This window comes from Vombatus ursinus, unplaced genomic scaffold, assembly GCF_900497805.2.
Source record: "Vombatus ursinus unplaced genomic scaffold, bare-nosed wombat genome assembly UNPS02014798.1, whole genome shotgun sequence".
NCBI lineage: Eukaryota > Metazoa > Chordata > Mammalia > Diprotodontia > Vombatidae > Vombatus > Vombatus ursinus.
The window spans coordinates 7621005-7646236 of record NW_020954576.1 but is presented as its reverse complement, the minus strand read 5'-3'; the positions used below and the strand labels follow the sequence as shown (position 1 = coordinate 7646236).

At 36.1% G+C, this 25232-nt stretch overlaps 1 protein-coding gene across 1 annotated transcript in view; it reads right to left on the bottom strand.

Moving 5' to 3' along the window:
• The window catches only part of LOC114049985 (mitogen-activated protein kinase kinase kinase 21-like), a 108638-nt gene that overhangs the window by 23220 nt on the left and 60186 nt on the right, over positions 1-25232 (bottom strand). Inside the window, 3 exon segments of the mRNA XM_027871479.1 lie at positions 3044-3219; positions 4060-4208; positions 22152-22332. Coding sequence (XP_027727280.1) covers positions 3044-3219; positions 4060-4208; positions 22152-22332 — 506 coding nt within the window.

Sequence of the window (25232 nt, the reverse complement as noted above, 5' to 3'; positions counted from 1 at the left end):
GATAGAACACATACATGATACTTTTTATACCATCCAAAAAAAAGATAAAATTTACAAACTGGAAAAGAAGTACTGTAAAAACTACAAATAAATCCAGAAGCTTGCAAAAAGCTACATTTTTGTTTCATATAATACAGCTCAAAAATAAAGTAAAGGCAAAAATGCACTATCAAAAATCCAAAAAATAAACAGAAGGCAGATATCTAAATTTGACCGTTTTAATTTTTTTCTCAAAAAGATATGTCCAGTCACTTTTTTTATTTTCATAGCCAAATTCTTAGCAAAAGCTGTCTATATACCTTGCCTCTACTTTTTCATCCACCACTAACTTCTAAACCACCTGCAGTCTGGGTTTTGATACCATCACAACTGAAACCATTCTCTCTCCAATGTTAAAAATGATGTCTTTATTGCTAAATCCAATGACTTTTTTTTAATAAGTACTCATTATTTCTTGACCAATGTATAGCTTTTGATACCACTGATCACCCTCTTCTGGATACTCTATCCGCCCTGGGTTTTTGTGACACTCTCTTCTCCCAGTTCTCCTACCTGTCCGGCCACTCTTTCTCAGTTTCCCTTCAAGGATTATCATCCATATCCTGCCCCTAATGCTTGTGTGTAAAACTTAGGGTTTGGTCCCAGGCCCTCTTTCTTTGCTCTCTTTCCATCATCTCAGTGATCTCACCACCAAATAATTGGATTCAATATCATTGCTCTAAAGACAACTCTCAGATCTACATATTCAGCCCTCATCTCTCTCCTGAGCTTCCATTCCAAATCTCCAACTGACTGATAGATATCTATCTTGACCTAGATGTCCCATGAGCATCTTAAACTCATCACATCTAAAGCAAATTCATCATCTGTCCCCTAAACCATCTCCTCCTCCCAACTCCTATAGATGCCGTCACCCTAATCAGGTCCTCACAGGTGACTCTTCTGTCTTCTTTACTTCTGCCTATTAGAACTTGTAGTTGAGTCTTGGTGTCACTGGATACATATTCAACTGAAACAAGATGCACAAGAGGCTAAAGAATTGTGTTCTTAGGTTAAGAAGGATCTGCAACATAAACACTGAATCCTCCAAGGAGGATGACAGGGGATGTGGTAGAGAGGAATAGATGAGCTAAGAAGTGATATGTTGATCTAATTAGAAGAACTAACTACAGATCAGTAAATGGCATCAGCAAGCATGGGAACAGGAGGAAAACAAATTTCATGGAACTCAAAAAGAAGAAAGATCATTGACAGATGGTGGCATGTCCTGGAAGGAACAGTGAAGCACCAGGAGTAGTCCACTCCCTCCTTCCTTGCCTCTAGAGTTCAGGGTGAGTGGGAGGATTTAGGGACCCAGTGAAATGAAGTCCAAGAGATGAGGTCCTTAAAATAGAATGTGGTTTTAGTTACAGAGAACTAGTAAAAGGAAAGTTAGTTGAAAAGTTCAAGGATATAAGAAGTTTGTTGAGAATGGAGCAGGGGTTTCAAAGAAAATTGTAGAATATCCTATTCTGCTGTGTCTTCTAATACTCAGTTTGGAGCTGAGAAGGAGTAGGGCCTGTTAGGAGAAAGGGTTTGAGAAGACATAATATGGGTATATTGTTTGTCCCTAAACATGGAACAAATCTTTAAGACTGTTAAGTTGCATAATAGTTGCAAAAATACATTGGTGAAAGAAGTTTCTCACCAGGAATTCCCTACAGTGAAGAAATCACATGTCTGGACCAAAAACAAAAACAAAAAAAGAAATAAAAAAGAAAAAGATTTTTAATATCACAAATATCACAATATTTCCTGCTGCTCTGTTGCCTAGATATTTGTTGCTGTTATTGTTTGTCTTTCGTTCCTGAAGAGGACCATGACATCAGGGAGGTGATGCCATGACATTCAAGTGAATTGGATTTAAGTGAGGGGGGCCGTGCAAAGTCACCAGTCTTACTTTATCCTCCGGAGCCAAATGGGTCCAGTGAGAAGATATAGATCGGACCACTGGAGATGGCCCTGGACACAATGGGAGACCTTGGCCTTTTTGAGTTAAGATTTTTAACAGATCTCAGTTTGACTGAGCAGCCTAGATATTTATTGTACTAGCATAGACCAGTGACTTCTTAATACACTAGACTTTTTTTTTTTTTTTTAAAGACTGGGTCTCTCCATTTCACCCAAGATGGAAGTGCAAGGGCCACTCATGGGCCTAGTCTCATTATGACTGCTATGGGAGGTATGACCTACTCGGTTTTCTTTCCACACTACCTCCCCTCCTGTAGGTTTGCCATATTAATGCCAAACTTAGTGCAGACGTCCAATTAGCTTAGTCCACTGAAGCTCCCAAGCTCAAGATATCCATCAGCCTTAGCTTCTCAGTAGCAAGGACCACAGATGTGTGCCACTATGCCTGGCTTAACTAGAGGTCTGAACTCACTTAACTAAAGGCAGAACAAATAAATATTGATCCATGGAATGGATAAATATTGTGAAAATACCTAGTTCATTTTCTTGCTTTTAAAAATTTATACCTAAAATATTTAATATAGTCTTGAAAAGAATATAAGCATCTCACCCTGCATCTTTCTTTGTAGAAGTGAGGGAAAAGAGGCAGAAATATACTAGGACATGAAGGTGATACAAAAAGAAAAAAAATCAACCAAAATTAAAAAAAAATTAAATAAAGAATAAAACAAGTCAGCATTTAAACTTTTCCCACTAGGAAACCTATTCTGATTGAGAAATTAGGCTACATAAACAGAACTAACTTTCCCAATATCTCTCCTTTGTCCTTTTAATTTCTTTTCTTTGTGTATTTTATGACACCAACTCTTAAAAGCCTAATAATTTTTCTTCCAAACCAAATGTTGATGAATTTATCATCATACTCCATTTCAAAATTTACATGTTCTGAGTAAAGAGGTTTTGCATGAAAGCAATGATCAATAAAGCTGCTGGGGATTATTATAGGTTAAAATTAACAAATGTTATTAGCTTATAATTTTCTTAGAGATTTAAAATATATATATTCCATAATCAGAAAACTGATTCTACTTACCTTTTCCTTAGTTCTTAATTCGTCAAACATTTGTTGAATTTCTAGTTTCCAGTCATCTTGCATAGAATGGAAGGACTCTTGAGGCATTTCAGTCATAACTGCCCCTTCAATGGCAGTCAGCTGTTCAAGAATTAAAGCAAATGATGGCCGAATGTGAGGATCTTGCTCCCAGCATTCTATAATAAATCAGAATCACATCAATTCCATAGCTTGGAAAAATTTGGTTTATTTACGAGATTACTCCCCTATTTTAGAACAAAAGGCTCATATCATCGATTTAACTAAAATATTTTCATTTTAATATTTGCCATCAGTACTGACCCATGTTGACTATTTCCTGTCTAAAACAAAATAATTTATTTTGCACAGTGTCCAAGTAGTGCCTCACGTAATTATTATTTGATAGTGATATTAAAATAAATAATTTATTTAATTTGAGGACTTTCATGCCATAAAATGAATTTCTGGAATTTGACCATCTAAGTCACCATGATCCAAATAATGTTGTATGAACCCAAACAAAAGAAATGGAAGTTCTACATCCATAAAGGAATCTTTAAGAAATAAAACACCTAACAGACCCCTGGCTAAGAAGTGTTAGGTAATTGATCAAATAACCTACATTGTGCCAGAGGGATGTCTGTTGAGATTTTAAAGTGGCTTTTTGATCGTTAGGAGGAATTTAAAATGATAGATTTAGGAGCATATAAATATTGTATTGGAATTCTACTATAATTGATGGATAATTTACTGAGATTTGTTAATAAGATGTTCTTATATAACTGAATCAATGATATGACTAGGTTTTGTTTTAAGGAATAGTTCCCTAAAGATAGTATATCTTGTATCAAAGAGTAGGAACTGAATTAAACTAAGGTAAATAATAGCTATTTACTTGCTACCATTAAAAAATCTAAATCACAAGCTTAATTTCCCTAACAACAAAAACAAAAATCTAATGAGCTATTTCCATTTTCCCCACAAATACACAAGACACAGAAGCTGCAAAGAGATACCTTTCATTAGCTTAGCAAATGGCTCAGGACAGGTAGATGGAATGGGCAAAGTGAGCTTATTGACAGCTACTCCATAAGCCACAGCAAGGCCATCAATGCCACGATAGGGAACTTCTCCTGTAAGTAGTTCCCACAGCAACACTCCGTAACTACAAAGCAAATTTTAACACTTAGATTAAAATAGTTAAATGAAAGAATTAGATAGTGTCTTCCCAATACTGATACAAAATGGGCAATTATCTCCTTTCTTGGTCTAATCTCCAATCTCTTCATTGCTGCTTATAAACATGTTCAGGTTTCCTGCATCTTACAACAAACAAAAACTCCCAAACCTTTCCTTAATCCTACCATTCTCTTAAACTATCATCCAAAATGCCTCCCATCTTTACACAGCCAAACTTCTAAAAAAAACATTTCTATACTTCTTAGCTCCACTTCCTTGCCTCTCACTCACTTCTCAGTCCCTTTTAATCTGAATTACAATTTTTTCCTGTAACAGTTCTCTTCAAAAAGCTTTTGTGCCTCCCTATTGCCTCTGGGATTAATACAAACTGCTTTGCTTGGCATTTAAAGCCCTTCATAATCTGAGTCTGGCCTACTTTTCCAAGCTGGTTATAAATTACTGCCTTTCACAAACTATTCTTCAACCAAATGGTTCCACTTGATGTTCCTCTATTCATACAAAATAGTGCATCTCCATCTCTATGCCTTTGCACAGGCTGTCTCTCACACCTGGAACGCATTTCTTCCAACTTACACTCTCAGAAGAACTAGTTCCTTTCAGAATTTATCACAAATGCGTCCTCCTAGATGAAGCCTTTTCTGATCTCTTCAACAACTAATCCCTGCCTTCCAAAAATTATTTATTAACTTTGTATACATTTTCTATACAGAGTGAAAAGCTACATTGCCATCATGAATAGAGAGCTAGCCTTGGAGACAAAAGACCTGATCTCAAATCTGACATATCCTGGCTGTGAGATCACAGCTAAGTCATTTAAACCTCTCAGTAGTCTAGGCTAGTGGTATCAAACTCAAATAGAAATATGGGCCACTAAACTGTACAAAAGGCTCCCTATAGGCCTCATACTGACTTAGAAAACCACATATGTTGATACATACATATGTAAAAATAATTATTATTATTACTACTTCAACATATTAAAAGCAGTTAGGAACTATATTCTAATCTGGCTTGGGACATACTCGGGATTGTGTGGGCCACATGCCATAAATCAAAATAAATTAATTAAAAAAAAGAGTTCCCTTAAAACCCTGAGATTCTATAGTGGGGTAAGAAATAAGATTGCAGGAATAGAGAAGACGGTAAGAGATAAGGAAGGGGCAACAACTACTATAGATTTTTTTCCCCCTAGAAGTTTGACTGTGAAAGGATGGGGAGAGGATGGTGGTGAAGATTTGTTTAAGGATGAGAAAGACCTGGCTATGTTTGTGGACAGCAGTGAAGAAGACAGATATGCACATGGAAGACTGCCACAGAGAGAAAGACTGAAAATGACTGAAGGGGGCACCCCCCAGAGGAGATGGGAAGAAACAGGATCAAGGGCACAGGATTTGTCCTTAACAAAGAAAGATGTCACTTCTTCAGTGACTGAAACAAAGGACAGGAATATGGGAGATAGTTTTGAAATGAAACAAAGTCAGAGTTCATGATGGATGCTTTTAATGTTTTTCGTAAAGTAGAAAGTGGGGTTCTTTACTGAAAGGCAAGGAGTACAGTGGTATGAGAGACTTGGAGAAGATAAGGTTTGCAACAATCACTGTATGAAGTATGATGAAGCATGAACATATTAAAAGAATATTGCTATTTACGAAGCATTTTAGATAGAATGGCATTGTTCTGAAGCAAAGTTTCCAATTTGCTATTATATGTGGATATGTGATTCAAAACATCTATATAACTCTCCCTATTATTTTCCATTTCTATTTCTGGGCCGATTCTTTAGTTTTCCCTCCAATTTCTACAAAACCTCTGATATACTGGACATACTATATTTTAACTTTTAAAATAAATTTTAAAGGATGTGTCAATGTAGAGAATAATTTATATCTGCCCTCAGAAAGGCTAGAATACCCATGCTGGCATGAATATAAGCCACAGTGCTAAAATGAAGTTTCTTTGAAAGAAAAAAATACAGATAAACACTGAAAAATACAAAATTACCAAAGAAAAATAATCCCCATCAAAATGATGGTAGTATATTCTTAAAACATTTTTCAAATAAAAATGAATAAAATATCTTTATGGTACATTTGAGCATGAAGAATATTAACACAGTTTTAAAAAATTCTAATAATAATCTCCTACTTATTACTGGGTTCAAAGCTAGCCTTTGACATATACTGGCTTTGTGACCCTGGGCAAGTCACATTACCTCTTAGTTCTCCAGGTTAATGATTTCAAACTAGAATAGAAAGAGATCTCTGTGCACAGCATATTGATTTTGATAATGCTAGTGTGTGGTTTTCTGTGTTGTACTGTATTTTTACTTATTTCATTAAACATTTCCCAATTACATTTTAATCTACTTCAGGCTGTACTCAGGAATTCTGAGCTGCAGTTTGACACCTCTGCTCCAGGCCCTTCTCTAATACTCTTAAGTTGAAGAGAAGGTGTTGAACTTCATCAGTAGATGAAGTTTTGTCAGCTGGGAACTTCATACACAAGTGAAGTCACAGGTGCAGTTCCTATTCCTAACCCCCAATTTGGGAGCTGTGTGGAAGATGTGTGGAAAAAGGGAGAAACTTGACTCAGAGAGAACAATAAGGAGAATAATGCAATAGTCAAGGCCATAGGTTCCCAAAGTGGTCAGTACCACTCCCTGGGGGGGCCTGGAACAATCCAAGGTGGGGCAGTAGCAGCCTCAGATGCAATTGGGGCATATTGAATAAAAATAAAGGGGCAATGGAAGCATAAGTAAAGAAGAGAAGATAAGAAATTGTGAAAAACCATTCCTACGTGCTTCATCTGTTGTGTAACGGAGTTAAAGTCATAGTGATTACATAAATTTCCAAATAAACACGCAAAATACAAGTTATGATCAGTGGTCAAGTCCACTGACAGGTTTTAATTAGCAAGTATTGGCAGATGAGCATGTTGTGCATTGTCAAGAAGTCCAGCATGCATCAGCAGGAATATGTATCTGTAATAACTTGTTTACGATATGATATTATGCAGTTACATAATGCAATATTGCACCATCAAAATTGCAATGCAGGGGAAAAAACCCACAAATTTACAAAATAATGTTAAATTAAGGTGCATCTTTTAAAAATATTTTATATATTTTTGGAAATTATGCAAATATAAAAAAAAATTAATGGATTAAAGAAGTAGATTTCCAGAGGGGTGCTGAGTAATTTTTTTTTTTTTTTTGGAAAAGGGGGTGGTAGGCCAAATAAGTTTGGAAACCTCTGGTCCAGGCAAAAAGGAGATTGAGATCTTAACTGTAGTAGTGGCCATGGGAGGGAACAGATTCAAGAGATGTGGAGGTAGAATCAACACAACTTGGTAAATGACTAAAAATAGATTAGGATTAAAAGCAAGAAGAGTTGGGGATGACTTCAACCTAGTTGACTACAATTAGGGTGGTGACCTTAACAGAGAGAGGTCAGGAAGAGCCTGAGGTGGTTTTATACTACCAATAAAAGGTATGCTTCTAAACTGTTTGATGTTTATCTTTGCATCCTGGGCACCTAGAACTATGTCTTGCACATAGTAGGTATATAAGCATTTAGCTCACTCAACTGAATTGAATTTCAGGATCAATTAGAACTATCTAGCAATCCAACCAAGACAAATCAACACTAATAATACAAACACAACAACTCATAGACAGAAGTTCTCAGCTACAACCAAAGGAAGAAGGAAATGAAAATCTCATTACCCAGAGCTATACCCAAAAAGAACCACTGGTAAAAAGAATCAGTTAAAATAAGAGGCTTCCTAGATGGCAGTAGGATAAGCTCTTCTCTGTCCAATCCTGCTTTCCCTGCAACAGTATCCTCAGCAGTGGACTTTACAACACTCCCCTGTGTGTTGCTTGTGGGGGTGGGGGGATTCATAGGTCCAGTTCTGGCCAGTATAAAAGGAGTAGAGCTATAGGCTGGAGATTTCCAAAATGAAATAAATCTATTATGAGACTCTCTGGAAACAATTGTGGTTGAACTGGAATGGCAATTGGCTCACCAGAATCACAGAATAAATAATGGCTCATATGAACGTAGAAGGTCTCCAGTAGAGTACCCAAGGAATCTGTTCTTGATATTCTATTCAGCATTTAACATTGATTTAGATAAAGACATAGATGGTATGCTTACTAAATCTGCAGATGATGAGAAGCTGCTAAGGCTAGAACACTGGAATACAGGACTAAGAATATGAAGTTTTACCATGGTTAAAGTGTCAAGTCTTATATTTTGTTCAAAAAATTTACTTCACAAGTACAAGACAGGGGAGGCAAGGCTGGATAAAAACTTGTCTGAAAAAGACATGAGTCAATAGCATGATACAACAATCAAGAAAGCAAACACAATTTTAGACTACATTAAAAGTAAGACATAGCTTCCAAAACTAAAGTAATAATTCTACTGTATGATGTACAGGTAAGCTAATATCTGGAGCACTGTGCTCTAGTGCTGGGCATCACAAGTCAGGAAGGATTTTGAAAAGCTGTAAAGTATCTAGAGGATGGTAAGCAAGATGGTGAAGAACTTCAGTTCATGGACATATGAACACTGGTTAAAAAGAAATGAGGGCATGTGGCCTGGGGGAGAAAAGATTCAGTGGGCATATGATAGCGTCTTCAGGTGTCTTTCAGGGTTGTCATGTGGAAGGAGGAATTAGATTTACTCTGCTTGGCCCCAGAAGGCAAAACCAGAAGCAATGGATAGAAATTGCCAAGATGGAAATTTAGGATTGATGGCAGGAAAAAATTCCTAATGATTAGAGCCGCTCAAAAGTTAGAATGGGTTGTTTTAAAAAGTGTCAAGCTTCGAGGGGCGGAGCCAAGATGGCAGAGTAAAAGCAGTGACTTGCTTGAGCTCTCCCCCAAATACCTGTAAAAACTGGCTCTAAACAAATTCTAGCGCAGCAGGAACCATAAAAAGACAAGGGGAAACAAATTTCCAGCCCCAGACAACCTGAATGGTTAATATGAAAGGTCTACTGCACCTCTCCTTTGATCATACCACCTTGTTAGTATGTAAAATTTACAGGTCCCTAGAAGTATCTCTGAAAACAGCTGCACAAAACCCCTGAAGCTTGGGACAGAATACCCTCCACACTGGAAGCAGAGTTCTACCTTAACAAAGAGTTTAAAAGTCAAATAACTGGCTGGGAACATGAGCAAACAGCACAAAAAAAGTCAGACCATAGAATCTTACTTTGGTGACAAAGAAGATGAAAACATACAACCAGAAGAAGACAACAAAATCAAAGCTCCTACATCCAAAGCCTCCAAGAAAAATATGAATCAGTCTTAGGCCATGGAAGAGCTCAAAAAGGATTTTGAAAAGCAAGTAAGAGAAGTAGAGGAAAAACTGGGAAGAGAAATGAGAGTGATGCAAGAAAATCATCAAAAACTCATCAAAAATGAGCTTGCAGGGTGAGTTGAATGTGAAGGGATGATATCTAAAAAATAAAATTAAAAGGTGAGAGAGGATTGTACTGGAAGAAGGAGAAAAGGAGAGGTCGAATGGGGTAAATTATCTCACCCAAAAGAGGCAAGAGAAAGCTTTTACAGTGGAAGGGAAGAGGGGGGAGGTGAGAGAGAATAAGTGAATCTTACTCTCATCAGATTTGGCTTAAGGAAGGAATAACATACACACTCAATTAGGTGTGGAAATCTATCTTACCCTACAGGAAAATAGAGGGAAAGGGAATAAGAGAAGGGGGATAATAGAAGGGAGGGCAGATCATGGGAGGGAGTAATCAGAAGCAAACACTTTTGAGGAGGGACAAGGTCAAAGAAGAGCACAGAAAAAACGGGGCAGGATAGAATGGAGGGAAACATAGTGTTTCACAACATGACTTCTATGGATGTGTTTTGCATGATTACACATGTATAATCCATATCAAATTGCTTTCCTTCTCAATGAGGGTGGGTGGGGAGGGAGGAAGGGAAAGAATTTGGAACTCAAAGTTGTAAAAAAGAATGTTAAAAATTGTTTTTACATGTAACTGGGAAATAAGATATACAGGAAAAGGGATATAGAAATCTATCCTGCCCTACAGAAAAATAGAAGGGGAAGAGGATAAGAGAAGGGGGCGGGTGATAGAAGGGAGGACAGATTAGTGGAAAGGGTATTCAGAATGCACACCATCTGGGGTGGGGGGAGGGGAGATGCAGAGAAAATTTGGAATTCAAAATCTTGTGGAAATGAATGTTGAAAACTAAAAATAAATTAATTTAAAAAAAGAAGTGACAAGTTTCCTTTCACTGGAGCTATTCAAGCAAATGCCAGATGACCACTTGTTAGATATGTGTTATCAGGAATTCTTTTTCAGGTATTGGTTGCTCAGATCCCTTCCGACTCTAAAATTCTGTAACTGACTGTGAATCTGTGTGCTAAAACAGTGTATGATCTTAGACAGTTAACTCATTAATTTCTCTTGTTTTAGTTTGTCTGTAAAATTGGGGGCTTCTATTAAATGATTTCAAAAGTCATTTCCTAGCTCTAAAATGGTTCTATGAATATCTAGAGATTTTGTAAATCTAAAGACAACAAAATCCTATTCCAATTAGTGAGTACAATAAAACCTTAATTACATAGAATCCTTGAAAAAGAAATAATTCTAGATGGAGAGTTTTCCCTGAAAGAGAAAAGTGCCCCCTTAAATAATTTTTAAAAATGGAGCAATGATGAAAATCTTTGTAAAACGTATTACACACATCCATGAATTTTAAAACCACCTATACTCAATATGCCTCAATAGATAATACATTAGTAGGAGCCATCAATAATTGTCAACATATCACAGTTCTAGGATTTTTTAAGTACAGGTATTCCTTCTATCAAGGCAGATTGTAACTATCTATTACTTTGTAGGTAAGGGAGTTTCTTGATTCTAATGGGTGACCTGGCATTTTAATGAAGTCACAGGTCACATTTGAACACTGGTCTCCCCGATTCCTCATCCAGTACATGAGGCCACAATGCCTCCTTCAAGAACAATACCTATACCATGTAGTAATACAGAACAGGATTAGATGCTGCTATAAGAAAAAGTCCCAGGTTGCTATACTGTTTAGATTCTTTCATCTGCCTTCTACAGTAGTTTTTCTCTACTCCCACAAAGTTAAGGCTGCCAAGGAACATTGCTCTCTGTATCATTATGCTTACACATATTATAGGCCCTCTCCTTTGTTCTAATTTGTTACTTTTCAACTACTGTGTTTGAAAATAAAATAAACTAGTAGATAATCTGAGTAAGGGCTTCAGGACAAAGTGGACCACAACATGTACTTTGGGAAACTTATTTGGGTTACTCAGAGGCTTTTTTTCTTATTTCCTAATTCTTGGTTCTTTGATCAATCTACAAGCTAAATTCCAGATATATAATCTGTTACTGTATATTTCTTAGATAATGTAGATGCTTTTAACATCTCCACAATAACAGGCACTGAAAAGAGAATTAATAGATACCTAGCAGGAACAAAGTTATTTACTATGTTTTTTCTAGTTTTTATAATCTCAATTTATTAAATTGCTTAGAAGACTTAACATATTTTACCTAAGCATCAGGTATTACTACAAAGCTAGTAAAATATTTAATTAAAACTTTATTAAACACTTTTGACTTAAAAATATTACAGCACTATAAAATTGTTAACTAATTACCTATTAATCCTCACTGTACCTCAATGTATGAGACACAGTTATAAGGATTAATATACGCATTAGTAACCACATTTTATACATGAAATTCATAACTAACTGCATCAGTCACAAAACTTTAGTAGGGTTAAGTTTACTTATCTCAGTCTATTCTTCTGTTCCAATGGGTTCAAACAAATTGCATATTTGTTTTTAAATTTATAGTCATTTGAACAGATGAGTGCTATCTAAATCTTTGCTTCTCATTCACAAAAGTATTAATCTGATTACATATTCCTTTGAATAAAGCTATAATATATCTTGAGGCTACAAACCTGTCCAATATAAATCCTCTTTTGAGATTTCTGCTTTAAATAGTCCATTATGATTCTGAACAACTTCATTTGTATTCTGCCTTAAATAATCCTCTTGAATCTAAAACTTCTCCTGTATGTATTCTTATATTGGCTCTTATGACTACACAATTAACTTACAGTTAATTATTAACAGATGGTTCCTTTATTCTTAAAAATTATTCTTCAAAACTTTACTTGTAACATTTACAGTGGATCTATACCTCAAAATATCTAATTCTATAAAGCGAAGTGTTGTCTGGAAATACTCTGCAGGTACATGTTGCTCAACAAATGAGGCATTTTTTTTTCATTTTATTCTTTCCAATTACATGTAAAGACAAATTGTAACACGTATTTTTTTCATTTTGAGTTCTAAATTTTCTCCTTTCCTCCCTCCCTTCCTTCCCACTTCTCTAAGACAATAAGCAATTTGATACAGGTTATATATGTACAATCATGTAAGACGTATTTCCACATTAGTCATGTTATAAAAGAAGAAACAGACCATAAGGGAAAAAAAACATGAAAAAAATAAAGTGAAAATAGTATGCTTCAATCTGCATTCAGACTCCATCATTTCTTTTTCTGGATGTGAATAGCATTTTTCCTCATGAGTCCTCTGGAATTGTCTTGGATCATTGTATTGCTGAGAATAGCTAAGTCTATCATAGTTGATCATATAGCACAATGTTGTTGCTACTTTGTAAAATGTCCTCTTGTTTCTGCTCACTTCACTTTGCATCAGTTCATGTAGGTCTTTCCTCCTGCTTGTCATTTCTTATAGTACAATACTATTCCATTATATTCATATGCGCCAACTTGTTCAGCCATTCCCCAATTGATGGGCATTCCCTCATTTTCCAATTCTTTGCCACCACAAAAAGAGCTCTATAAATATCTTTTGTACAAATAGGTCCTTCCCCCTAACCTTTTTTTTTAAATTTCTTTATAATACAGACCTAGCTAGTAATTGTATTGCTGGATCAAGAAGTAAGAACAGTTTGATTGCCCTTTGGATAGTTCCAAACTGATCTCCAGAACTGATCTAGAATGCTTGGATCAGTTCACAACTCCATCAACAGTATATTAGTGTCCCAATTCTGCCACATCCCCTGCAAGAGTTATCAGTTTCCTTTTCTGCCATATTAACCCATCTGCAAGATGTGAGATGATATGTCAGAGTTGTTTCAATTTGCATTTCTCCAACAATAGTGATTTAGAGCATTTTTTTATATGACTATAGATACCTTTGATTTCTTCATCTGAAAACTGCCTGTTCATCTCCTTTGACCATTTACTAATTGGGGAATGACTTGTATTCTTATAAATTTGACTCAGTTCTCTATATAATTGAGAAATCAGGCCTTTATCAGAGATCCTGTTTCCAGCTTTCTGCTTTCCTTCTAATCATGGCAGCACTGGTTTTGCTTATGTAAAAACTTTTTAATTTAATAAATTGAAATTATTCATTTTACATCCAATAATACTCTCTATCTCCTGTTTGGTCAAAAATTCTTCCCTTCTACATAGATCTGATAAACTATTCCTTGCTCTCCTAATTTGCTTATGGTATCACCCTTTATGTCTAAATCATGTACACATTTTGACTTCATCTTGGTTTTCGGCGTATGTTGGTAAATATCTACTTTCTACCATACTATTTTCCAATTTTCCCAGCAGTTCTGGTCAAATACTGAGTTTCTGTCCCAGAAGCTGGGGTCTTTGGGTCATCAAACATTAGATTACTACAGCCGCTTACTACTTAGCATTGTGTGCCTAATCTATTCCACCTATCCATTCTATTTCTTAGCCAGTACCAAACAGTTTTGATGATTGCCACTTTATAATAGTTTCAGATCTAATATGATTAGTCCATTTTCCTTCACATTTTTTTCATTAATTTCCTTGACATTCTTGACCTTTTGTTCTTCCAAATGAATTATTATTTTTTTAGTTTTATAAAATATTTTTGTTAGTTTGACTGGTATGACACTGAATAAGTAAATAAATTTAGGTAGAATTGTCATTTTTTTATTATATTGGCTTGGCCTACCCATGAACACCTGGTATTTTTTCAATTGTATAGATCTTATTTTATTTGTGAAAAGTGTTCTGTAACTGTGTTCATATAGTTTATGGGTTTGTCTTCACAGGTAGACTCCCAAGTGTTTTATATAGTCTCCAGTTATTTTAAACGGAATTTCTCTTTCTATCTCTTGCTGCTGGGCTTTGTTGGTAATGTTTAGGACTGCTGATGATTTATGTGGGTTATGCTGCAACTTTGCTAAAGGTGTTAATTGTTTCAAGTAGTTTTTTAGTTGACTTTCCAGGATTCTATAAGTATACCATCACATCATCTATGAAGTAATAGGTTTTTTTTTCTTTATTATGTATTCTAACACCTTCAATTATTTTTCTTCTTATTGCTAAAGCTAACATTTCTAGTAGATTATTGAATAAACTGGTGATAATGAGCATCCTTGTTTCACCCCTGATCTTACTGGGAATGCTTCTAGCTTACCCCCATTAAATAAAATGCTTGCTGATGGTTTTAGATAGATACTGCTTATCATTTTAAGGAAAACTCCATTTATTCCTATGCTCTCTAGTGTTTTTAATAGGAATTGATGCTGTATTTTGTCAAAAGCTTTTCTTGTATCTATCGAGATAATCACATGATTTGTTAGTTTGGTTATTGATACAGCCAATTAGCAGATAGTTTTCCTAATACTGAACGAGCCCTGCATTCATATATAGATTACATCTGGTCACAGTGCATGATCCTTATGATATATTGCTATAATCTCCTTGCTGATATTTTATTTAAAATTTTTGCATCAATATTCATTAGGGAAACTGGTCTGTAGTCATCTTTCTGTTTTAGCTCATCCTAGTTTAGGTAATAGCAGCACATTTGCATTGTAAAAGGAATTTGGTGTGAATCTTTCTCTGCCTATTTTTCCCAAATAATTTACATTGTATTGGAATTAACTGTACTTTAAATGTTTGGTAGAATTCACTTTGGAACCCATCTGGCCCTGAGGATTTTTTCTTAAGGAATTCATTGATGGCTTCTTCAAATTCTTTTTCCAAAAGAGGGTTATTTAAGTATTCTGTTTCCTCTTCTGTTAATCTAGGCAATTTATATTTTTTGTAAATATTCATTGATTTCACTTAGATTATCAGATTTATTTGCAAATAATTAGGCAAAATGGCTCCTAATAATTGCTTTAATTTCATCTTCTTTGGTGGTGAATTTTCCCTTTTCATTTTTGATGCTGGTAATTTGGTTTTCTTCTTAATTTTTTAAATCAAATTAACCAATGCTTATTTTATTGTTTTTTTTCCATAAAACTAACTCCTAGTCTTATTTATTAGCACAATAGTTTTCTTACTTTCAATTTTATTCATCTCATCTTTAGTTTTCAGGATTTCCAATTTAGTGTTTAATTGGGGGTTTTTATTTTTTTCTTTTTCTAGTTTCTTTTAGTTCCATGCTCAATTCATTGATCTGCTCTTTCTCTATTTTATCGCTGTAAGAATTTAGAGATACAAATTTTCCCCTAAGTAAGGGTTTGACTTTGGCTGCATCCCACAAGTTTTTTGGTATGTTGTCTCGTTGTTGTTGTCTTTTATGAAATTATTGTTTGTTTTTATGATTTGCTCTTTAGTCTATATTTCCATGGCCCATTATTACATGTAATTTTTATTGCATCATGATCTCAAAAGGATGCATTTACTATTTCTGACTTTTTTCATCTGTTTGTGAAGTTTTTCCATCCTAATACATAGTCAACTTTTGTGTAGGTGCCATGTACCACTGAGGAAAAGGTATATATTCTTTTCCATCCCCATTCAATTTTCTCCAGAGGCCTATCATATCTAACTTATCTAAAATTCTATTCACCTCCCTAACTTCCTACAGCTCTTTTTTTAATTGTTTATTTTGTGGTTAGATTTATCTAGGTCTGAGAAGGGAAAGTTGAGATTCCCCACTAGTATAGTTTTACTGTCTTCCTATAACTCACTTAACTTCTTCTTAAGAATTTGGATGCTATACTACTTGGTGCATGTATGTTTAATATTGATATTACTTCATTGTTTATGGTACTTTTTAGCAAGATGTAGTTTTCTTCCTTATCTCTTTTAATTATATCTATTTTTGCTTTTGCTTTGTCTGAAATTATGATCGCTATCCCTGTTGTTTATTTTTTTTACTTCAGCAAAAGCATAATAGATTCTGCTCCAACCCCTTACCTTTACTCTATGTCTCTCTGCCTCAAATATGTTTCTTGGAAACAAGGTATTGTAGATTATGGTTTTTAATCCACTCTGCTATCTGCTTTTGTTCTATGGGTGAGTTCATCTCATTGACATTCATAGTTATGATTACTGTGTATTTCCCTCCATCCTATTTTTCTTCCTGTTTATCCTTGTCTCTCTCCTTTCACCCTTTCCCTCTTCACCAGTGTTTTACTTCTGACCATTACCGCCCCCAATCTGCCCTCCATCCTGTCAGTCACTGCCCCTCTTCCACTATAGGGTAAGATAGATTTCTATATCTGACTGATTAGGTATGTTCTTTCCTCTCTGAGACAATTCTGATGAGAATAAGCTAATTCAACCAACGCCTACTGCCCCACCTCCCATCTTCCCCTCTACTGTAATAGGTCTTTCATGCCTCATGTGAGATAATTTACCCCATTCTAACTCTACCTTCCTTCTGCTCCCAGTGTAGTTCCCTTTCTTAACCCTTATTTTTCTTTTGATGGGATATCATCCCATCAAAGTCACCTTATACACACACCGTTGATCTATGTATACTCCTAACTGCAAATAGTGATACAGCTCTTTTTTTAAATTTATTTATTTTTTTTAGGCAGTTGGGGTTAAGTGAGTTGCCCAGGGTCACACAGGTAATAAGTGCCAAGTATTCAATCTGAGGCCAGATTTGAACTCAGGTTCTCCTGACTCCAGGGCCAGTGCTCTATCCACTGCACCACCAAGCTGCCCCTGTGATACAGTTCTTAAGAATTACAAGTATCTTCCTATGTAGGGATGAAAACATTTTTAGGCTTATTGAATTCTGTTTCTCTTTCCTTTTTACCTTTTATTCTTCTCTTGAGTCCTGTATTTGCAGATGAATTTTTTTTAAACAGTATTTTATTTTTCCCCATTTACATTTCAAGACAATTTTTAGTATTCATTTTTATAAGATTTTGAGTTCCAAATTTTTTTCCCTCCCCTTCCCTCTTCTTAAAATGCGAGGCAATTTGATATAAGTTATACATGTGCTATCATGTAAAACATATTTCCATATTAATCACAGTTGTGAAAGAAGAAACAGATCAAGAGAAAAAAAAACATGAAAAAGAATAAAGCAAGTGAAAAAAGTATGCCTCGATCTACATTCAGAATCCATCAGTTCTTTATCTAAGTGTGGAAAGCATTTTCCATCGTTAGTCTTCTGGAATTGTTTTGGATCATTGCATTGCTGAGAAGAGTTGAATCATTCATAGTTGATGATCACACAACATTGCTGATACTGTGTACACTGTTTTCCTGGTTCTGCTCATTTCACTTTCTATCAGTTCATACAAGTCTTTCAGGTTTTTCTGAAATCTTCCTGCTCACCATTTCTGATTGTACAATAGTATTCCATTACATTCATATACCACAGCTTGTTCAGCCATTCCCTAATTGATAGGCATCCCCTCAATTTCCAATATTTTGCTACCACCACAAAAAGCGATGCTATAAATATTTTTGCACATGTGGGTCCTTTTCCCTTTTTTGTGATCTTTTTGGGATATAGACCTAGTAGTGGTATTACTAGATCAAAGGGTATGCACAGTTTGGTTGTCCTTTGGGCATAGTTCCAAACTGTACTTCAGAATGGCTGGATCAGTTCACAACTAGCAGTGCATTAGTGCTTCAATTTTCCCCCATCTTCTCCAACATTTATCATTTTCTTTTTCTGTCATATTAGCCAATCTGATAGGTGTGAGGTGGTACCTCAGAGTTATTTTAATTTGCGTTTCTCTAATCAAAAGTGATTTAGACCACTTCTTCATATGCCTATAGATAGCTTTGATTTCTTCATCTGAAAACTGCCTGTTCATATCCTTTGACCTTTTATCAATTGGTAAATGGCTTGTATTCATATAAATTTGATTTAGTTTTCTATATATTTGAGAAATGAGGCCTTTATTAGAGATGCTTGCTATAAAGATTGCTTCCCAGCTTTCTGCTTTCCTTCTAATCTCAGTTTGAAGATCAAATTTTTTGTTCACCTCTGGTCTTTTCATCAAAAAAGTTTGAAAGTCCTCTATTTCACTGATTCACCATTTTTTTTTCTTCTGAAGAATTATGCCCAATTTTTCTGGGTAGGTAGGTGATTCTTGGGTATAGTCCTAGCTCCTTTGCCTTCTGAAATATCATATTCCACATCCTCTGAAACTGTTAAATCCTGTGTAATCCTAACTGTGGCTCTACTATATTTGAATTGTTTCTTTCTTGTTGCTTGTAATATTTCTCCTTGACCTAGGAGTTCTGTAATTTGGCTATAATTGTTCATTTAGGGGATCTCTTTTAGGAGGTGATCGATAGATTCTTTCCATGTCTATTTTACCTTCTGGTTCTAGAATAGCAGGGCAGTTTTCTTTGATAATCTGAAGATCATTTCTTGATGTGCAGGTTCTTTTTTTTGATCATGGCTTTCAAGTAGTATGATAATTCTCAAATTATCTCTCCTGGATCTATTTTCCAGGTCAGTTGTTTTTCCAATGAGATCTTTTATATTTTCTTCTATTTTTCATTCTTTTGATTTTGTCTTATTGCTTCTGATATCTCATGGAGTCATTAGCTCCCACCTTTCCAATTCTAATTGTTAAGGAGTTATTTTCTTCATTTAGCTTTTTTATATCCTTTTCCATTTGGCCAATTCTACTTTTTAAGGAGCTGTTTTCTTGAATATTTTTTTACATCTTTTTCCATTTTTTTGTGCTTCCTTTATCAAGTTGTTGACTCTTTTTTCACTCTTGCAATATTCTCTCTTCCCAATTTTTCTTCTACTTCTCTTATTTTATTTTTAAAGTCCTTTTTGAGCTCTTCCAAGAGTTCTTTTTGGGTCTGAAACCAATTTTGATTTTTCTTTGAGGCTTTGAATTCAGATGTTTTAACATTGTTGTCCTTTTATGAGTTTGTGTTTTGATCTTCCCTATCACCATAAGAACCTTTTATGGTCAGGTTCTTTTTTGTTGTTGTTTTTTGCTCATTTTTTCCAGCCTATTTTGTTACTTTTAAGTTGAACTCTGTTCCTGGGGTGGAGGGGGCAATGTTCCTAGCTTCTTGTGCCAGGGAATGCAGGACCTGGCTGCTAGTCTGGTGCTATGCAGGTGATGCCTGATGTTGTGCTTGGGTGAGCAGGGGGTCTGGTGCTGTACTGAGACTTTGGTGGGTGGCAGGGGGGAGAGAAGAGGCACCTTGTTGCTGTGCCAGACCTGCAAGGGGTAGGAGAAGGAGGGGGACCCTGGTGCTACTCCAGAGGCAGGAGGGTGGTCTCTTGCCTACCACTGCACTGGGGCCACTGGGCCTTGTTCACTAACCTGTGCTGGGGCCGAAGGTCTCCTGTTGGTTTGTGGAGGCAGGGCCTGCTGCTGGCATTCTGGGACACTGACTGGCTTGGACTGCGCTCCTCCTTTACCTGAGTGAGACAGACCTTTCCTGTCAACCTTCCAAGTTTTCTTGGGCTGGAAAATTGTTTCACCCTGTCTTTCTGTTTGTTCTGCCTTTGCAGAATTTATTTTAAGGAGCTATTGTTGGAGGTGATTTTAGTAGAGTTCAGGTGATTTTCAGCTGACTCTGCCATCTTGCCTTCCAGAAGTCCAAGGCAGTTCTTAAAAGCTGTATGCATTTCATGCATTTGCCACTTAAAAGAATTATGTGAAAAACCTTTTGTGAAGTTAATATTCACTCTCTTGTAAATTCTAACTTGCTTAAAGTAAAGTGTACTGCTGTTCTATGACTAGATGTCCCACCAGAATATCAAGTTCCAAATATGCAAAACTGAACTCTTGCTCTTACTTCCTAACTTCTTTCCAACTTCACTACTTTTATCTGTGGTACCATTTCCTCTTTCTTTCAAATTCAAAGCCTCTGACTCTTTTCTCCCCAACCTCTTATCTAATCCATTACAAATTTCTGCCAATAGAGACAATCGTGTCTTTAGATTTACCAGTCAACTCATGATATTAAGAGTCTTTTCTATCTATTTCCCCTTCTCTATTCTTATGGCTATTATCCTAGTACAAACTCCTATTACCAGATCCCTAGACTACTGCAATAGCCTATTAATAGGTCTTTTCACCTCTACTCTCCCTCCTCCAATAATAAGTACCTGACACATATACATTTTAAGGACTGCAAAGCACTTTATTAACTCTATGATTTAAGCAGCATATATCCATTTTACAGATGAGGAAAGTGAGGTTCTTTTTTTTTTTTTTTTTTTAGTGAGGCAATCGGGGTTAAGTAACTTGCCCAAGGTCACACACAGCTAGTACATGTCAAGTGTTTGGTCTGAGGCCACATTTGAACTCAGGTCCTCCTGACTTCAGGGCCAGTGCTCTATTCACTGTGCCACCTAGCTGCCCCCTGAAAGTGAGGTTCTAAGAAATTGACTTGCCCATCATCACATAGCTAGTAAGTCTAAAAGATAAAATTTGGAATATTTTACTCCTAGTCAAGGATTCTATTTGCTATACCATGGTGCCTTTATTTTTCATACAATTTCCAGATTATTATTCCTTGTAACTAGCCATAGATATTACCACCAGTTTGTCACTGCACCCTAAACACCACCAAGATTTTTCCATCTGATTTGTATAGTCTCCCCTATTAGACTATGAGCTCCTTGAGAGCAGGGATTACCTTACTTTTCTATTTGTATCCACAGTGCTTTGCACATAATAAGTGCTTAATAAATGCTTAATTCATTCATTTATTCCTCTCTGCTTAAAAGTCTTCAGAAGTTCCTTCTGTTGCCTAGCAAGTTATACTCAATTTGCCTTGCCTGACACTTAAGGTTCTCCTATACATGGCACCATCCTACTATATAACCTTTATAGTATGCTACTCATGTACTCCCTTTCCATATACTCTATTTTCTGGCTAAATAGACTTTTTGCCCCAATCCCATATACTACACACTTGCTCATCTTTGTGCTTTTTGATCATGCAAATAATTCTAAATGGTGTTTATGAAAATAAAGAGTTCAAGATTAATTCAAAGACAATTCCTTTGAGAAAAACTTAACTGATTGCCCTAGTCAGTAATGGCCTTCTTCCTTGGATTTCTCAGAAAATTTGACCTCTTTAAGGTATATAAGTGTTGTCGTTATTCATAAATATCAAATTCCCCTTACTAGTCAAACCTCCGTAAAGTATGGATGTTTCATCTAAATTTTGCATCTTCCTCAACATAGAGTTTTGTACAAATAAATAAGGGCATTATTATTTATTTATTTGAATTTATTGAACTAAACTGAATTCAGTCTGGAAACTTGCACTTTATGATGAAAAGACACTCAAGAAAAGGTCTCATCCATCATGAGCAAACCTACAATTTGGAAAAACACCACATGCACTAAATAATAAGACTGAACCAACAAGTAGAGATTTTCTGAAAATAAAAACCTCAAGTTATTTATTCTGGTCTATTTTTAAATTGGCTTAAAAGTTTATATGGAGACATCATAAACAGAAAGCATTCCTAGAAAAGAACTTTTTTTGTGTGTACTTAAAGCTACTGGATACATTAACATCTTCCTTTCATAGACCACAGTAACTAACTTCCACAGAGCTATTTGTAAAAGCCAAATGTATATGGATACTTACCTCCAGATATCACTTCCTTTAGAAAACAAGGATGACTTGATAACTTCGGGTGCCATCCATGCATATGTACCAGCTGCACTCATTTTGGTTGTTCTATGCCATTCCCTAGCCAGACCAAAATCTGTAATCTTTAGCGTTTTATTGCAGATGTCATCATGCTCTATCTTCTCAAGTAGTAAAACTGCAAAGAGCACACAAATGGTGAGATTTCAATATGCCAATAAAATTGTTAAATATGCTTTGACATTTTCAATCTCCTTCTCTATTGGCTACTTCGCATATTTACTTAGGTTTCACAAATCCTGAAAAAAAAATTCTTCTTTGATTACCTCAGGAAGCTACTATCCACTTCATTTCTACTCTTCCTTTCAAAGACAAACATCCTTTGGGTACCGAATAAGCTAATGATGCAGCCCTAAGCAACCTACCACAAAACAGTCTACCAGGCCCAGAGGATGGATACTATTATGAGTCACCAGTGGGGTGTCATTCAATTGTCTTCTTCAATTATAACTAAAAATTCTAGCACATCATCACCCCCCATTCCTAGGTTCTCTTTCCTTCCCCCCCAAAAACTACTGCCATAAAGTCTACCAGTACTGTGACCCCATTCTGCCCTCTGGCTTTCTAGATCTCATGCACCCCCCTGCTCAGGATCAAAGGCAACAAAAATGCTTGTGGCTGTTATCTATGCATCTACGTACTCAGGTGATTTCATTTCTTTTTCAAAAAGTTTACCTGGGTTGCTTTTTTTTTTTTTTTAAACATCTCAACCTTTGCCCTTATACTTATTTCAATATCCATGCCCATGTTACCTCAAGCACACTGGCTTCTCAGTTCTTCAGATTCCTCTGCTCCTAACTTCTGTAACTTATACCTTCACTCCAACTTAGCCATACACAGGGATGGCAATTCCTTTGATTTCTTCCATGATTCCAAACTGAAATTCCTATATCTGATCACAACCTCCTATTATTTTACCTCTCCTTGTACCTCACGCCTCCCAAAATTATCTCCTCAATACAAACTATAGTCACTTTATCTCTGCCTGCTTTCCCAATCTACATCTCTGACCCAGCCTTATAATCCTCCAATCTCATTTTCCTCCAGTAGCAATCTTGGCACTAGAGGTAACTCTAAACCATTCTCTATCCTTGAATTTCTTTCCCCTTGTCTTATCTCCATTCATCCCTTTCCTAACCTAAACTTTAGATTATCCCCATCCTCTATATCTTCTCACCTATTTGGGTGCTGTTGCTAAACTCAAGGAGGAGAAAGTCACATAACCACATTGACTGAATCCACTACAAATTTATGTTATCTAATGCTAACTAGGCCTTAAGAGCTGCATATTGATCCTTTTTCTCATTCTTGATTGACTCACAATCCACTTAGCATCTATTCTCAACAGAAGAGGTTATCTGCTGCCTTATTAGAATATTGAGGCATCTGTCACAAGTTACCTCTTCTAACCAGATATTCTATACTTCAAATGTTCTCAATAACCCCCGCTCTCCAGTCATGGGACTGAGATGCATTAAAGAGTGAATGTAAACTTATCCAACCTATAATATCTAAATGGCTTTAGAACAAAGCATGCTTCACATCTCATTCAGCCCTCCTGTTACTTTCTCTATCACTATTTAACTTTTCATCACTTGGAATAGCATCCTCTAGATTTGGACTTCCAGTAACCATGCCCCTATTCCCTGATGAATTAACCCATTCACCTTTGGAACTCTCACCCTGAGGCTGAGTGGTCTTGACTGGCATTTGCTAACTCAACTAAGGCATCTATCTAGCTGGTCCCAGACTAAACCATGCTTTACATCCCATCCAGACATTCATTTGAAACAACTTGCTATCAGCCCAACTGCCACTTGGGCCCATCCCTCTCTCCTCATCTTTATTTTTTTCCTCACTTCTTGCTTTGGGAACAGTAATTAATAAAGTCGATGCTACTATTGCTCCAGAAAGGACAAGTCAATCAATTGCTCTATAGATCAATTCATCATCTCTATGATTTCCCATACCAAAACTCCCTTCTTTGCCACCACTCCCCTATGTGTTTTCTTCCATTATTAGAATGTAAGCTCCCTTAAGGACAGGATGTAGGTCTCATGTTTGCATTTGTATTCCTAGCACTAGCACAGAACCTACATAGTAAATGCTCAATAAATGTCTTTTCATTCATTCAATTCTTTGCCCAAGTCTTAGAGGAAGAGAGTCAATCACTCTACTTTTGCCCTTGATCCTATCCCTTCTTGTCTGTCTCCTCTGAAACTTTGTCTCTTTAATCACCCCTTCTCCCTAATTTTCAGTCTCCATTTCCCTGCTTACTACAAAGATGCCCACATCCCTCTCCCCTTTAAAAATATTCACTTGATGCCATCTACTTAAGCTATCATCCTATAGCTCTCCTCCTTTTCACAATTAAACTTCTATAAAAAAGCTCTTTCTATTTATTGGCTCCAATCTTCACTGCCCATTCACTTCTCAACCCTTTGCAATCTGACTTCTGACTATTCTACTCAACTAAAACTGTTCTGTCCAAAGTTAAAAGGATATCTCAATTGCTAAATCCAATGGCCATTTCTTAATCCTCACCTTTCTTGACTTTTCTGTAGCTTTTGACACCCTCCTCCTGAATACTGGATTTTCTTGATATTGCTTTCTCCTCCTTCTCTTCCTACACATCTGACTGCTCCCTCTCAGAGTCTGAGCTGGATTATTACCCACATTTCAACTCCTTTATGTGGGTATACTCCAGGGCTCTGTTCTGGCCCTATCTTCTCTTTTTTTTTAAACATCTCAACTTTTGCCCTTATACTGAGGGATTTTAAAATCTATGTCCATGTTACCTCAAGCACACCCTTTGTTACATCATAAGCACTCATGAGCTCAATTATCTCTATGCAGGTGACTCCCAAATCTACTTATCCAGACCTAAACCCTCTCTTAGATTCCTGTCCTTCATCTCCAACTGACTGCTGGACATCTCCATCTCAAGATATCCAAAACAGAGTTCTTTATCCTTTTTCCAAAACCCGGCCCTCACACTAATTTATTTATTTCTGTCAA